General features: G+C 45.3%; 1 protein-coding gene across 1 annotated transcript in view; it reads right to left on the bottom strand.

The window, feature by feature from the left end:
* il34 (interleukin 34) overlaps window positions 1–16,272 on the bottom strand; it is a 102,201-nt gene that overhangs the window by 21,578 nt on the left and 64,351 nt on the right. Inside the window, exon 3 of the mRNA XM_072279292.1 lies at window positions 318–418. Within this exon, the coding sequence (XP_072135393.1) occupies window positions 318–418 (101 nt within the window). The remainder of the gene's footprint in view (window positions 1–317; window positions 419–16,272) is intronic.

The following is a 16,272-nucleotide window of genomic DNA, read 5'->3' as shown; positions in this document are numbered from 1 at the left end:
GTTCCATTCTCCCATTCACTGTTGTACCTAAGTTAGGGAACAAGCTTTAAAGACCCCATGGTCAAACAGTTTTCCCAGAATGGCTGGAGAATATGGCTGTTTGGGGTGGTAGACCAAGAGTCCTTGCCAATCATAGAACTCCACCCGGCAGCAATTGCTGACTTCATTTGAGGGATAACAGGAAGGAGTGAGGGAGTGGGGAGAAAGCAGCAGGGTTCCTGGAATTGGCCACTTCTGCAGCAGTGAATTTGGGAATAAAAGCAATCACGGGAGCCTCAGCTGGAGGGTGTGCTACGACAGTGTGAAGCAGCATTTACCATGTACTTGACCCGTTGCCTGTACTGCAGCTTGTTGTGAAGTTCCTCCAGATGGATGCAGAGTGAGTCTGCAGTGACCAGTGCCCCAAGAAGACTTAAATCTGCAAGGAGAGAGGCAACATTTTGAGAAATTGCAATGGTGGTTTGAAAATTGGACAACAAATATCAAGTGATCAAACCGAGCGCACTATTGCAACATTACTGACACATCAGCCAACCAAATCATTTGGATGAGAAGTTAAGGCCAAGAATGAGTGGGGTATAATTTTAAAGTGCTTGGAGGGAAGTATAGTGGGGTTTGTCAAAGGTATTGTAAGCAACACACATCAAAGTTGCTGGTGAACGCAGCAGGCCAGGCAGCATCTTTAGGAAGAGGTACAGTCAACGTTTCGGGCCGAGACCCTTCGTCAGGACACTGGTAAAGGTCCTTACAAAGGTACAGTAAGTTTTGTTTTAAAGACACAGTGATGGGTGCATGCAATGCCCTGCCAAATGGGTAGTACAGACAGGTACAGTTGTGACATTTAAGAAACTTTTAGATGGACACATGGATGATAGAAAATGGAAGACTACATGGAGGGAAGGGTTAGATTGAGCAACACACACAAAATGCCGGAGGAACTCAGCAGGTCAGGCAGCATCTATGGAAAAGAGTACAGTCAACGTTTCAGCTGAGACCCTTCGACTGGAGAAAAAACACCGAGGAATAGATTTAAAAGGTGGGGGAGGGGAGAGAGAAGCACAAGAGCTGGAAAGTTGATTGGTGAAAGGACAGATGGCCATGGAGGAAAGAAAAGGAGGGGTGGGGGGAGTACCGCCACAGGGAGGCGATGAGCAGGCAAGGAAATGAGTGAGGGAAAAGGGGATGGGAACTAGTGAAGGAGAGGGAGAGTGGGGGCCATTACCAGAAGTTCAAGAAATTGGTGTTCATGCCATCAGGCTGGAGGCTACCCAAATGGAACATAAGGTGTTGTTCCTCCAATCTAAGTGTGGCCTCATCACGACAGTGGAAGAGGTCGTGGATAGACATATGGGAATGGGAATGGGAAGTGGAATTAAATTGTGTGGCCACTGGGAGATTCTGCTTTTTCTGGCAGATGGAGTGTAGGTGCTCGGGGAAGCACCATTCTATGACTGGTCTCACCGATATACAGGAGGCCACACCGAGAGCACTGGACACAGTATATCACCCCAACAGGCTCACAGGTGAAGTGTCGCCTCACCTGGAAGGAATGTTTGGGGCCCTGAATGATAGTGAGGGAGGAGGTGTAGGGGCAGGTGTAGCACTTGTTCCGCTTGCAAGGATAAGTGCCAGGAGGGAGGGGCTAATAGACAAGGGAGTCACATAGGGAGCGATCCCTGCGGAAAGCAGAAAGTGGGAAGGGGTGGGAGGGAAGAATGTTATTGGTGGTGGGATCATGTTGGAGATGGAGATGGAGATGGAGATGGAGATGTTGGAGATGGAGAGCAAGTTAAAAGGTCAGCACAAACATTGTGGGCCAAAAAGCCTGTACTATGCTATCATGAAAAAGATCAGCTTTGCTATGTATTTGCTATGGATAATAAAGACGCATTCGTCAGGCTCCTTTTCATTGACTACAGCTCTGCCTTTAATACCATCATTCCAAATAAACTGATTCCTAAGCTCCGGAACCTGGGCCTTAGCACTCAGATCTGCAGCTGGATCTTCAACTTCCTCACAGACAGGACCCAGGCTGTAAAAATAGGGGACAAGCTCTCCTCTACAATCACTCTGAGCACCGGTGCCCCACAAGGCTGTGTACTCAGCCCCCTGCTGTACTCACTGTACACCCATGATTGTGTAGCCAAGTTTCCATCAAACTCAATATATAAGTTTTCTGATGACACAACAATTGTAGGCCGTATCTCGGGTAATAATGAGTTTGAGTAGAGAGAGAAAATTAAGAACCTGGTGGCATGGTGCGGAGACAATAACCTATCCCTCAACGTCAGCAAGACGAAGGAATTGGTTGTTGACTTCAGAAGGAGTAGCGGACCGCACGACCCAATTTACATCAGTGGTGTGCAAGTGGAACAGGTCAAAAACTTTTAAGCTCCTCGGGGTCAATATCACAAATGACCTGACTTGGTCCAACCAAGCAGAGTCCACTGCCAAGAAGGCCCACCAGTGCCTTTACTTCCTGAGAAAACTAAAGAAATTTGGCCTGTCCCCTAAAACCCTCACTAATTTTTATAGATGCACCATAGAAAGCGTTCTTCTAGGGTGTATCACAACCTGGTATGGAAGTTGTCCTGTCCAAGACCGGAACAAGCTGCAGAAGATCGTGAACACGGTGCAGCACATCACACAAACCAATCTTCCGTCCTTGGACTCACTTTACACCGCACGCTGTCGAAGCAGTACTGCCAGGATAATCAAGGGCGCAACCCACCCAGCCAACACACTTTTCGTCCCTCTTCCCTCCGGGAGAAGGCTCAGGAGCTTGAAGACTCGTACAGCCAGATTTGGAAACAGCTTCTTTCCATCTGTGATAAGACTACTGAACGGATCCTGACCCGGATCTGGGCCGTACCCTCCAAATATCCGGACCCGCCTCTCGGTTTTTTTTGCACTACCTTACTTTCCATTTTCTGTTTTCTATTTATGATTTATAATTTAAATTTTTACTATTTACTATCAATTTGTACTTCAGGGAGCAGGAAGCACAGAATCAAATATCGCTGTGATGATTGTACGTTCTAGTATCAATTGTTTGGCGACAATAAAGTATAAAGTATATTGTTATGTATAAACTGACGCGCTCATGATTTAATAGAATTAGAATAGTACATGACATTCTGAAGTTGTGAATGGATTTACTTGAAAGTTAAATCTTTATTACCCAACCCATTGAACCAAGCCCTATCTGTACACTAATGCATGGATCCCAACACACCCAACACAGTCCATTGAACCAAGCTCAATCTGTAACCTAATGACCCTATAGCTCAGTCCAAAATATTGAATCAGGCCCAATCTATTGAATGGATCACAGACTCTCCCTTTTCTGACTGACTCTTCACAGTGTCAGGTCACAGCTTGAAAAACCAGTGCTTCCCTTACTAGGCCTGGTGAATGGTCCAAAGGATTTCCAGGATTCAGCTCCAGCAACTCCTGTTCAATCCTGACTTCAGGCACTGCCTGTGTGGAGTTTGCATGCTCTCTCTGGTGTGTTTTCCCTTGACTTACCTTTCCTGAAGTCTACATCAATTCCTTGGTCTTACTGACGTTGAGTGTAAGGTTATTGTTGTGACACCGCTCAACCAGCTGATCTATCTCACTCCTGTACACCTCCTCAGCACCATCTGAAATTCTGCAAATAATAATTGTGCCATCAGCAAATTTATAGATGGCATTTGAGCCGTGCCTAGCCACCACAGTTGTGGCTGCCAAGAGAGTAATGGACTGGGCTCGGCATATGTCCCTGAGGTGAGCCCGTGTTGATTGTTAGACAGGAGGAGATGTTATTTCTGATTTGCACTGACTGTGGTCTCCTGGTGAGGAAGTTAAGGATCCTGTTGCAGAGGGAGTTAGAGAGGCCCAGGTTTTGCAGCTTGTTGATTAGAACTTGTATATGATTGTTCTGAATGCTGTTTTTCTATTAATTTTATTATGTTTATAAATTTTCCTGTAAACGCCTACAAGAAAATGAATCTCAAGGTAGTATATGGTGACACATCTCTCATTGCTACAGTCAGAAGTTCCCATCTGCTTCAAAAGAGCAACCATTATACCAGTGCCCAAAAGCAGGTTAAGCTGCCTTAAAGACTATCGTCCAGTGGCACTGATATCTATGGTGATGAAGTGCATGGAGAGGTTGGTGATGGCTAGAATCAACTCTTTTCTTAGCAACAACCTGGACTCACTGAAATTTGCCATGATGGGTCTATGGCAAATGTGATCTCATTGACTCTTCACACGGTTTTGGATCCCCTGGACAATACAAATACCTGTGTCAGGATGTAAAATACACAAAACACTGGAGGAACTCAGCGGCCCATGCAGCAGCTATGGAAAAGACTAAACAGTCAACATTTTGGGCCGAGACACTTCATCAGGATGCCCTGTCATCACCATCTGAAATTCTGCCAACAATAGTTGTATGGTCAGCAAGTGTATGGATGGCGTTTGCATTGTGTCATGGGAATGGAGAGAGTAGAGCAGTGAGCTAAGCACACACCTGTGAAATGCACCAGTGTTGATTGAGAGTGAAATGGAGATGTTATTTCTGATCTGGTCTCCCACTGAGGAACCTATGTCAGGATGCCATTTATTGACTGCAGCTCAGCGTTTAACACCATCATTTCTACAGCTCTGATCAAAAAGCTCCAGAATCTGGGTCTCTGTACCTCCCTCTTCAACTGGATCCTTGACTTCCTCACTGGGAGACCATAATCTGTGCAACCAACACCGGTGCACCTCAGGGATGTGTGCTTAGCCCACTTCTCTACTCTCACTACACCCATGACTGTGAGGCTAGGCACAACTCAAATGCCGTCTATAAATTTGCTGACCATACAACTATTGTTGTCAGAATTTCAGATGGTGATGAGAGGGCATAGAGGAGCGAGATGTATCAGCTAGTTGAGAGGTGCTGCAGCAACAACCTTGCACTCAAGGTCAGTAGGACCAAAGAATTGATTGTGGACAAGAAAGGATAAAATGAGGGAACACACACCAGTCCTCAGAGAGGAATCAGCAGTGGAAAGGGTGAGGAACTCCAAATACCAGATGTCATTATTCCTGAATATCTATCCAGGTCTCACCATATCAATGTAGCTACAAAGAAGGCATGGCAGTGGCTATATTTCATCAGGAGTTGGAGGAGATTTGGTATGTCACCAAAGTCACTCACAAATTTCTATAGATGAACCATGGAGAACATTCTAACCGGCTGCATCACTGACTGGTGGGGGGGGGGGGGGCTTCTGTACAAGATCAAAAGAAGCTTCAGAATGTTGTGAACTTAATCAGCTTCATTATGGGCACACCATTCCCAGTTTCCAGGACATCTTCAAGGAGAGATGCCTCAAATAGGCAGCATCCATCATTAAGGACCCCCATCACCCAACACATGCCCTCTTTTCATTGCTACTGTCAGGGAGAAGGTACAGGAGCCCAAAGGCACACACTCAACTAACTCACTACTTCTTTTTATTTTTGAACCACTTATTTAATTTAACATGTTATATAATATATACGAGGGGTGATTGATAAGTTCATGGCCTAAGGTAGAAGGAGTCAATTTCAGAAACCCTAGAACACTTATTTTTCAACACAGTGCCCTCCTACATTTACACACTTATTCCAGCGGTCATGAAGCATACGAATCTTGGACCTCCAGGAAGTGTCCACAGCAGGGGTGATTGATAAGTTTGTGGCCTAAGGTAGAAGGAGATGAGTTATACAGTTCTCGTTACATGCACATGCAGTTCAACTCTTTGAGTGATTATGCAGAAAGTTTGAAGTTAATAACTCATCAGGGGTGATTGATAGGATCGTGGCCTAAGGTAGGAGATGAGTTAATAACTTCAAACTTTCTGCATAATCATTCAACGAGTTGACCTGCATGTGCATGTAACGAGAGCTGTATAACTCATCTCCTTTTACCTTAGGCCACGAACTTATCAACCACCCATTTGTGGACACTTTCTGGAGGTCCAAGATCCGTGTGCTCCACAACCGCTGGACTAAGTGTGTAAATGTAGGAGGAGACTATGTTGGAAAATAAATGTTCTAGGTTTTCTAAAATTGACTCCTTCTACCTTAGGCCATGAACATATCAGTATGTGTGTAAAATAGTTAAATTAAGTAAGTTGTTAATAGCTATATATTATGTTTTTTCTTTGCTTATTATTATGTAATGCATTGTGCTTCTACTGCACCATTGCAAAGACAACAAATTTTATGACATATGCCAAAGATATTAAACCTGATTCTGAATTCTGAATATACATACTTCTATAATAAATTTAACTTGATTTTGGTGTGGTCAACTACGTCTACGCTGAACACCAGCCATACCTCTAACTACCTTCATTGGTTTGAAGGATGGGTCTTCCCATACACATTTTCTTTATCATTACCCGAGTTCGTTTACAATTCCCCTTGCCAAGTGTTGCCTTGATGTTACCTTACTATTCAAGTCCATGCAGCGAGGTCTGAGCCAAATCCAATACACATATCAGCAGAGTTTATTAATGAGTAAATGTTACCTGATAGCAATGTCAACATCCCATCATTTTGATGATGGGTACACTAATGGTGCAACAATTTGATAGTTTGTAATATAACAGTTCAATCCTATAGTTTCTTAGTCGAGCATTGGGTGAGCCCGGGCTTTTCTCTTTGGAGAGACGGAGGATGAGAGGTGACTTAATAGAGATGTACAGGATGATAACAGGTATAGATTGAGTAGAGAGCAAATGATGTTTTCCCCAGGGCAGAAATAGCTAATACGAATGGGCATAATTTTAAGGAGATTTTGAGGGGAGTATAGGGGATATGTTAGAGGTAAGGATTTTATTCAGAGAGTGGCCTGCCAAGGGTGGTGGTAGAGGCAGATACATTAGGGACGTTTAAGGAACTCCTATAAAGGTACTTGCATAGTTGAAAAATGGAGGGCCATGCGGGAACGAAGAGTTAGATTGAGCTTGGAATAGGGTAAAAGGCCTGCAATGTGCTGTGTTGTTCTCTGTTCTTAGGTGGGTAAATGTTGCCATTTTAGTAGCCAAGGCTCAGGTTTTGTTTTGGTATACAAGTTCCACCACCAAAACTAGGGTCCATTTACCTTTGGTCTTGCTTGTGGCTGCAACCATTGTTTCATATTACATAGATCAAACTGACACTTCTGGTTTCTACCATTATCAAAATCTTAGGAGAGAGCAGAGGTCAATCAGTCACTTGTCATCATCAGCCACTTCTCTACCATCTCAGTGGAAGGGAAATGTGTTCTGCACATTCCAGACTTTGCCAAGTGACTCCCTACTGGGGGCATTATGGTCAAAATTATATGGAACTATGTGTCTCTCTATGTGTGTACCTTCCTCTCCCTCTCTTTCTATAAGATGTGTCTCACTCTCTATCTGTCTCTCTTTCCCTCTCTGTGTCTTCTTCTCTGTGATTTCTTCTCTTGCTTGCTACCCATCTTCCTAAGTGTGTGTGTCTGTGTGATTTCCTCCCTCTCTGTATGACTTCCACTCCCTGTGTGTGCCTCCCTCCCTGACTCTCCAACTCTCTCTTTGTGTACCTCTCTATGACTCCCACTCCTTCTCTTCTTGATTCCCTTTCTCTTTAACTCCCTCTACCCATTTCTCTCCCCATTTGGCCCTGTCCCTTACTATCCACACACACACACATCAGCAGGACCACTTGCTCCCAAAAACTGCAGAATTGGCTATTAGATCATTCCTGTTGGGGAAGATTTTGTTTTCCACTAAAATACTTCTAAAAGTCCCTCCTTGACTACAAAACACTTTGGATTGTCCAGAGGTTGTGAAAGATAATACAAGTGCAAGCTCTCTCCTTTCCATGCTGGCTAATTTCCCAGACTCTAATATACGTTTATCATAAATATTTGGCTTGATTCAGAGTATTGGCTCTTTATTTTGATGCATTCCACCTGGGTGGATAGAAACTGCCTCAATGTTTTCTCCTCTATCACAACTGGCACCCATATGTACACTATATTGTAATTATAATGAAAAGATACAAAGTCAAGTCCACGGGACCTCTCCGGCAAATTTCAACCCAGCCCTCCAGCCAGACTTCAGCAGTCACAAAAGGCTCAGTGCATGTTTCACTTGAGTTTGTAAGTGCTTGACTGATTAAACTCACAGCAGCATACTGTCTGGATCTAGTCCCCACTTTAAGAGTGTGTCTCAGATGCCGGGAAAGCTGTAAGAAATGAACACCCAAAGTTTACTAGGCTCTGGAGATCACTGTGATCCAGATGTGGCTGCAATAATTTACTACAATACAATGTTTCAAGCCTTCTCCATTCCAAGAGTAACAGGAATGAGAAGATCGCATAATTTGGAGTTCCATCCAGATGTATTATCTTCGGATCTTCAATGTTATCCAAATGCTTCACACACCCCTCTTAAGTTTTGTTTTACCCTCCCCTCTCTTATATAAACGGGAGCATCTTCCATGGCTATTAACCCTGCCATTGTGCAGTTGTGGTGTAGGTACAGGGATTCGTCTTGGGTTACCATCACCAGGGTTGTGCTAAGAATGTTAGAGCAGACATTTGGTGTGGGACAGGCTGAGTCCCTCTGGGGTAGGGGTGTGCTTGGTAGAATCTGTGAGGAGTGGAAGGGAACATTGAGAGAATAAAAGTAGGATCAGTAGAGGAGTATTTTCATTCAGTGGTTGATGGTCAGCACAGACCCAGTGGGCTGAAGGAACTGTTTTGGAGCTGTATGATTCTATTAGAGGTCATTCAGTCTTCTTGCTGGTTGTGTCCAACTCAGTGTTCATTGGGAAGTGTAAGAAACCAACCGTGAAAAAAATGGAAACAAATACTTAACCGCAAGGCTGGTGAATGTGGGTGCCTCTCTCTCACCTCCTCCTCTTCTCCACCCAGTCTGTCTAGAGTCCCGAATTCTCTGCCCCAGAGTGAAGCTCCCTCAGAGAGAGTATTTAAATAACAGATACAGGTCTAAACTCTGATCTGGCAATCCTAAAGTCTGGTACATGTTGAATCTGTGAGACAGATCAGGACTAATTAACAAATTTTAATTATGATCTAGAATTAACTAGGATCTGCACTAACTCTGTCTTTAATTAACCTACCAATGCAAGTTCTGTCATCTCAGCGGCCAGAATTTTTGACTTTTAGCATTACAGACTGCTCTCAGAACCCTCGTGTGACCCAGAGAGGGTCTATGGTAGAAAAAAACAAATCTCCTGCTCAGAGGGAGATTGTCAGGGCAATGTTTTGTGATCGACACTAAAGGGTACTGGGCCAGAGGGTTTCAACCTGCAGTTGAGGGTGGCAGGGATCTGGCAGAGCAGGGGGATTGAAGCCTGGAGTGGATTGACCACGGTTACATTGAGTGGTGGGTTAGGACTGAGTGGCTGAGTGGCCGACTCCTGCTCCTATTTGCTCAGCTGAACCTTGGCCCTCTGCAGTAATGCACATTTCCCACCTCCTTCTTTCTGCAGTCAGACCTTCATTCCTCCCTTCTGTTGCTACAAGGACTGAATACTCAAAGGCTCTCCACACCATTCCCTTTCAGCTCATCCAGAACTCTCTCACGTCGAGGCCTCTGGTACTTGACGTCCTTCCACCAAGCCTAACCTCCACTCCTGTGTTTCGATCTCGAGATCCTCGTGTTGAGAATGTTACCCGAGCATCTCCATCCACGTTAACAACCTCACACTCCTCCTCCCAGTTGTGAGCCCCTATCCATTCACAGCTCGGATACAGAGATGCTATCCTGTAACTCAATTTTTGCTTCTTTCCAGCTCCTCCCATCACTGTCAAACAGGCCCTTCAGCCCAACCTGTCCATGCTGACCAAGATGGCTACATCCCATTTGTCTGCATTTGGCCCATATCACTCTCAACCTTTCCTATCTATGTACGTATCAGTTCAAGTACCATTAAAACATTGTAATTGTATTCAAAGTAAATTTATTATCAAAATACACACATATGTCACCACTGAGATGTACTTCCTTGTGGGCACATATGGGAAAATAAAGAAATACAAAAGAATTTATGAAAAACTACAATAAACAAAGACTGGAAAACAACCAAAGTGCAAAAGCAGCAAATGGTGCAAATAAAAAATAAATAACACTGAGATCAGGAAACGCAGAGTCTTTGACAGTGAGTCTGCAGATTGGGGGATCGGTTCAGTGTTGAGGTGAGTGAAGCTATCCACACTAGCTCAGAAGCCCGATGGTTGTACGGTAATAACTGGTGGTATGGGACCCCAGGCTCCCGTCACTCCTTACCGATGGTAGCAGTGAGAGGAGAGCATGTCCCGGATGGTGGGGTCCTTGATGATGGATATTGCTTTCTTGTGGCAGTGCTCCTTGTAAATGTGTTCAATTTTACCTGCGTTTACTTAGAAACACAGAAAACCTACAGCACAATACAGGCCCTTTGACCCACAAAGCTGTGCCAAACATGTACTTATTTTAGAAATTACATACGGTTACCCATAGCCCTCTATTTTTCTAAGCTCCATGTACCTGTCCAGGAGTCTCTTAAAAGACCCTGTCGTATCCGCCTCCACCACAGTTGGTGGCAGCCCATTCCACACAATCACCACTCTCTGCGTAAAAGACTTACCCCTGACATCTTCTCTGTACCTACTTCCAATCGCCTTAAAACCGGGTCCTCTCACGTTAGCCATTTCAGCCCTGGGAAGAAGTCTCTGACTATCCACACGATCAATGCCTCTCATCATCTTATGCACTTCTATCAGGTCACCTCTCATCCTCCGCCACTCACTCAACCTATTCTCACAAGGCATGCTCCCCAATCCAGGCAACATCCTTGTAAATCTCCTCTGCACCCTTTCTATGGTTTCCACATCCTTCTATAGAGAGGTGACCAGAACTGAGCACAGTACTCCAGGCGGGGTCTGACCAGGGTCCTATACAGCTGTAACATTACCTCTCGGCTCTTGAACTCAATCCCAAGGTTGATGAAAGCCAATGCACCGTATGCCTTCTTAAACACAGAGTCAACGGGTGCAGCTGCTTTGAGCATCCTATGGACTCGGAGTCCAAGATCCCTCTGAAGCTCCACACTGCCAAGAGTCTTACCATTAATATTATATTCTGCCATCATATTTGACCTACCAAAATAAACAACCACACACTTATCTGAGTTGAACTCCATCTGCCACTTCCCAGTCCAGTTTTGCATCCTATCAATGTCCCGCTGTAACCTCTGACAGCCCTCCACACTATCCACAACACCCCCAACCTTTGTGTCATCAGCAAATCTACTAACCCATCTCTCCACTTCCTCATCCAGGTCATTTATAAAAGTAACAAACAGAAAGGGTCCCAGAACTGATCCCTGAGGCACACCACTGGTCACCGACCTCCATGTAGAATATGACCCATCTACAACCACTCTTTGCCTTCTGTGAGCAAGCCAACTCTGGATCAACAAAGCAAGGTCCCCTTGGATCCCATGCCACCTTAGCTGTGCAATAAGCCTTGCATGCGGTCCCTTATCAAATGCTTTGCTGAATCCATATACACTACATCAACTGCTCTACCTTCATCATTGTGTTTAGTCATATACTCAAAAAATTCAATCAGACTCACAAGGCACGACCTGCTTTGACAAAGCCATGCTGACTATTCCTAACCATATTATGCCTCTCCAAATGTTCATAAATCCTGCCTCTCAGGATCTTTTCCATCAACTTACCAACCACTGAAGTAAAACTCACTGGTCTATAATTTCTTGGGCTATCTCTATACTCCCTTTCCTGAATAAGGGAACAACATCCGCAATCCCCCAATCCTCTGGAGCTCTCCTGTCCCCATTGATGATGCAAAGATCATTGCCAAAGGCTCAGCAATCTCCTCCCTCGCCTCCCACAGTAGCTCTGGGCACATCTCATCCAGCCCCGGTAATTTATCCAACTTGATGCTTTCCAAAAGCTCCAGCACACCATCTTTCTTAATATCTGTACACTCAAGCTTTTCAGTCTGCTGCAAGTCATCCATACATTCGCCAAGATCATTTTCCATAGTGAATACTGAAGCAAAGTATTCATTAAGTCCCTCTGTTATCTCCTCTGGTTCCATACACACTTTTCCACTGTCATACTTGATTGGCCCTATTCTCTCATATCTTATCCTCTTGCTCTTCACATACTTGTAGAATGCCTTGGGATTTCCCTTAATCCTGCTCACCAAGGCCTTCTCATGCCCCTTCTGGCTCTCCAGATTTCATTCTTAAGCTCCTTCCTGCTACCCTTATAATCTTCTAGATCTCTATCATTACCTAGTTTTTTGAACCTTTTGTAAGCTTTTCTCTTCTTCTTGATGAGATTTACAACAGCCTTTGTACACCATGGTTCCTGTACCCTACCATCCTTTCCCTGTCTCATTGGAACATACCCTTGCAGAACTCCACGCAAATATCCCCTGAATATTTGCCACATTTCTGCTATACATTTCTCTGAGAACATCTGTTCCCAATTTATGCCTCCAAGTTTCTGCCTGATAGCCTATTTCCCCTTACTCCAATTAAATGCTTTCCTAACTTGTCTGTTCCTATTCCTCTACAATGCTATGGTAAAGGAGATAGAATCATGATCACTATCACCAAAATACTCTCCCACTGAGAGACCTGACACCTGACCAGGTTCATTTCCCAATACCAAATCAAGTACAGTCTCTCCTCTTGTAGGCTTATCTACATATTGTGTCAAGAAACCTTCCTGAGCACACCTAACAAACTCCACCCCATCTAAACCCCTCGCTCGAGGGAGATGCCAATCAATAATTGAGAAATTAAAATCTCCCACCACGACAACCCTATTATTATTACACCTTTCCAGAATCTGTCTGCCTATCTGCTCTTCGATGTCCCTGTTACCATTGGGTGGTCTATAAAAAACACCCAGAGTTATTGACCCCTTCCTGTGTCTAACTTCCACACACAGAGACTCAGTAGACAATCCCTCCATGCCTTCCTCCTTTTCTGCAGTCGTGACACTACCTCTGATCAACAGTGCCACGTCCCCACCTCTTTCGCCTCCCTCCCTTTCCTTTCTGAAACATCTAAAGCCCAGCACTCTAAGTAACCATTCCTGTCCCTGAGCCATCCAAGTCTCTGTAATGGCCACAACATCATAGCTCCAAGTACTGATCCACGCTCTAAGCACATCTGCTTTGTTCATAATACTCCTTGCATTAAAATAGACGCATCTCAAACCATCGGTCTGAGCACATCTCTTCTCTATCACCTGCCTATCCTCTCTCTCTCGCACAAGCTTTATTTGTGCACCAGCAACCACTTCCTCCATCTCTTCAGTTCAGTTCCCAACCCCCAGCAGTTCTAGTTTAAACTCTCCCTAGTAGCCTTAGCAAACCTCTCCACCAGGATATTGGTCCCCCTGGGATTCAAGTGCAACCCGTCCTTTTTGTACAGGTCACACCTGCCCCAAAAGAGGTCCCAATGATTCAAAAATCTGAATCCCTGCCCCCTGCTCCAATCCCTCAGCCACACATTTATCCTCCACCTCATTCTATTCCTATAGTCACTGTCACGTGGCAGAGGCAGTAATCTTGACATTTCTACCTTTGCAGTCTTGCTTCTCAACTTCCTTCCTAACTCCCTGTAGTCTGTTTTCAGGACCTCCTCCCTTTTCCTACCTATGTTGTTGATACCAGTATGTACCACGACCTCTGGCTGTTCACCTTCCCGCTTCAGGATATCATGGACGTGATCAGAAACATCCTGGACCCTGGCACCTGGGAGGCAAACTACATCTGAGTTTCTTTACTGTGTCCACAGAATCGCCTGTCTGACCCCCTAACTATAGAGTTCCCTATTACTGCTGCCATCTTTTTCCTTTCCCTACCCTTCTGAACCACAGGGCCAGACTCTGTGCCAGAGGCACAGCCACTGTTGCTTCCCCCAGGCAGGCCATCCCACCCAACAGTACTCAAACAGGAGTACTTATTGTTAAGGGAGACAGCCACAGGGGTACTCTCTGGTATCTGACTCTTGTCCTTCCCTCTCCTGACTGTTACCCACTTATCAGTCTCCCAAAGCCTATACTACCTGCCTATAGCTCCTCTCTATCACCTCCTCACTCTCCCTGACCAGATGAAGCTCATCGAGCTGCATCTCCAGTTCCCTAACCCGGTCGCTAAGGTGCTGCAGCTCGACTTACCTGGTGCAGATGCCGATGTCCAGGAGGCTGGGAGACTCCAGGAATTCCCACATCTAACATCCAGCACAGAACATCGGCCTCACATACATACTTCTTGTCTGTATTCTACACTGTTAACCTACCTCGCCTCAACCAGTTATCACTGAAGCCCCGTTGAGACAAAACCCGCCTACTCTGTTCACCTCTACTCCGTCCTCCGCTCTATAAAGCTGTCTCCTTTTAAACTCTTCTCGCTGTTCTAACTGGCTGACGTCCATGCGCTTGCGCAGTCGTGCCTCGATTTCCTCTTGCAGCTTGTCCCATATGTTCACCACATTCTGTCTGAAAAACATAACCCCCAGTTCCTCTCTGAATCCTTCCCTCAGACTTATGCCCACTAGTCTTAGACTCTCCTACCCTACCCTGGGGAAGGTCATGCCCTTACTTCTGAATTTCAAAGGTCATCTCTCAGCCTCCTGCACTCCAGGGAAAACAATCCCAGCCTATCCAGTATCTCACTATAAATCAAGCCCTCCTTTAACAGCAACTCCCTTGTGAATCATTTCTGGATCTTTTCAAGCTTAATCACATCCTTCCTGTCCAACTCAAGGATACGTCAGAGAGGAGGACAGCAGCAAGACAGACCAGTACGTTCATCAGATCCACAGGGGAAAAAAAAACAGTAGGAACAGAAGAGATTGGAGACCATTCAGCACTTTGAACCAATCCTCCCATTCAACAAGCTCACCTCCCGCACTGACCTTCATATCCCCCAATTCCTCTAATATCCAAAACTGTCTTAGTTCCTGCCCTGAATACACTCAACAGTTGATCCCACATACGCCTCACAGATCCCAAAGATCCAGTATTCTATCTGAAGAAATTCCTCCTCACTTCAGATCTGGATAGCCAGCACTTATTCTGAAATTGAACCCTGGTTCCAGACATCCCAGTCAGAGGAAGAATCAGCCTCGTATCTTCCCCCTTTATATGCCCTTGCCTCCTGTAAGAAACAAAATAAGATCACAAACAAGAGAAATTCTGCAAGTGCTGGAAATCCAAACATACACACAAAATGCTGGAGGAACTCTCTAGGCCATATATGGGTAAACGGTTGACATTTTAGGCCGAGCCCCTTCACCAGGACTGGAAAAAAGCGAGGAGAAGTCAGAGTGAGAGAGTGGGGGGAGGAGAGGAAGTGGTACAAGGTAGTAGATGATAGGTAAAACCAGGAGCGGGGGAGTTGCGAAGGAAAGAGCTGGGAATTTGATTGGTGTAAAAGATAAAGGGCTGGAGGAGGGGTTATCTGATAGCAGAGGACAGAAGGTCATTGAAGAAAGAGTAGGGGGAGGAACACCAGAGGGAGGAGATAGGCAGAGGAGGATATAAGGTGAAAGGGGGAAATGGGATGGGGAATGGTGAAGGGGAAGGGGGGTTGGTCAATTATCAGAACTTTGAGAAATCGATGTTCATGCCATCAGGTTGGAGGCTACCAGACAGAATACAAGCTGTTGCTCCTCCAACCTCATTGCAACAGTAGAGGTGGCCACGGACCGACATATCAGAATGGGAATAGGAAGTAGAATTGAAATGGGCAGCCACTGGGAGATCCCACCTTTTCTGGCAGATGGAGCGTAGGTACTCAGCAAAGCAGTCTCCCAGCCTACGTCGGGTCTCACTGATATACAGCAGGCCACACTGGGAGCACCAGATACAGTAGATGACCTCAACAGACTCACAGGTGAGGTATCACCTCACCTGGAAGGACTGTTTGGGTCTCTGAATGGTAGTGAAGGAGGTGGTGTTGGGGCACATATTCCACTTGCAAGGCAAGTACCAGGAGGGAAATCAATGGGGAGGGAAAAATGGAGAAGGGAGACAAATAGGGAGTGATCCCTTCAGAAAGCTGAAAGTGGGGAGAAGAGGCAAAGATGTGCTTGTTAGTGGGGTTTTGTTGGAGATGGTGAAAGTTGCAGAGAATTATATGCTGGATGCAGAGGCTGATGGGGTGATAGGTAAGAACAAGAGGAACCCTATCCCTGGTAGGGTGGTGGGTGGATGGGATGAGG

Source organism: Mobula birostris, chromosome 15, assembly GCF_030028105.1.
Source record: "Mobula birostris isolate sMobBir1 chromosome 15, sMobBir1.hap1, whole genome shotgun sequence".
In the NCBI taxonomy this organism is placed as follows: domain Eukaryota; kingdom Metazoa; phylum Chordata; class Chondrichthyes; order Myliobatiformes; family Myliobatidae; genus Mobula; species Mobula birostris.
Note: the sequence above shows the minus strand (reverse complement) of the source record. Positions and strands in the feature narration are given on the sequence as shown.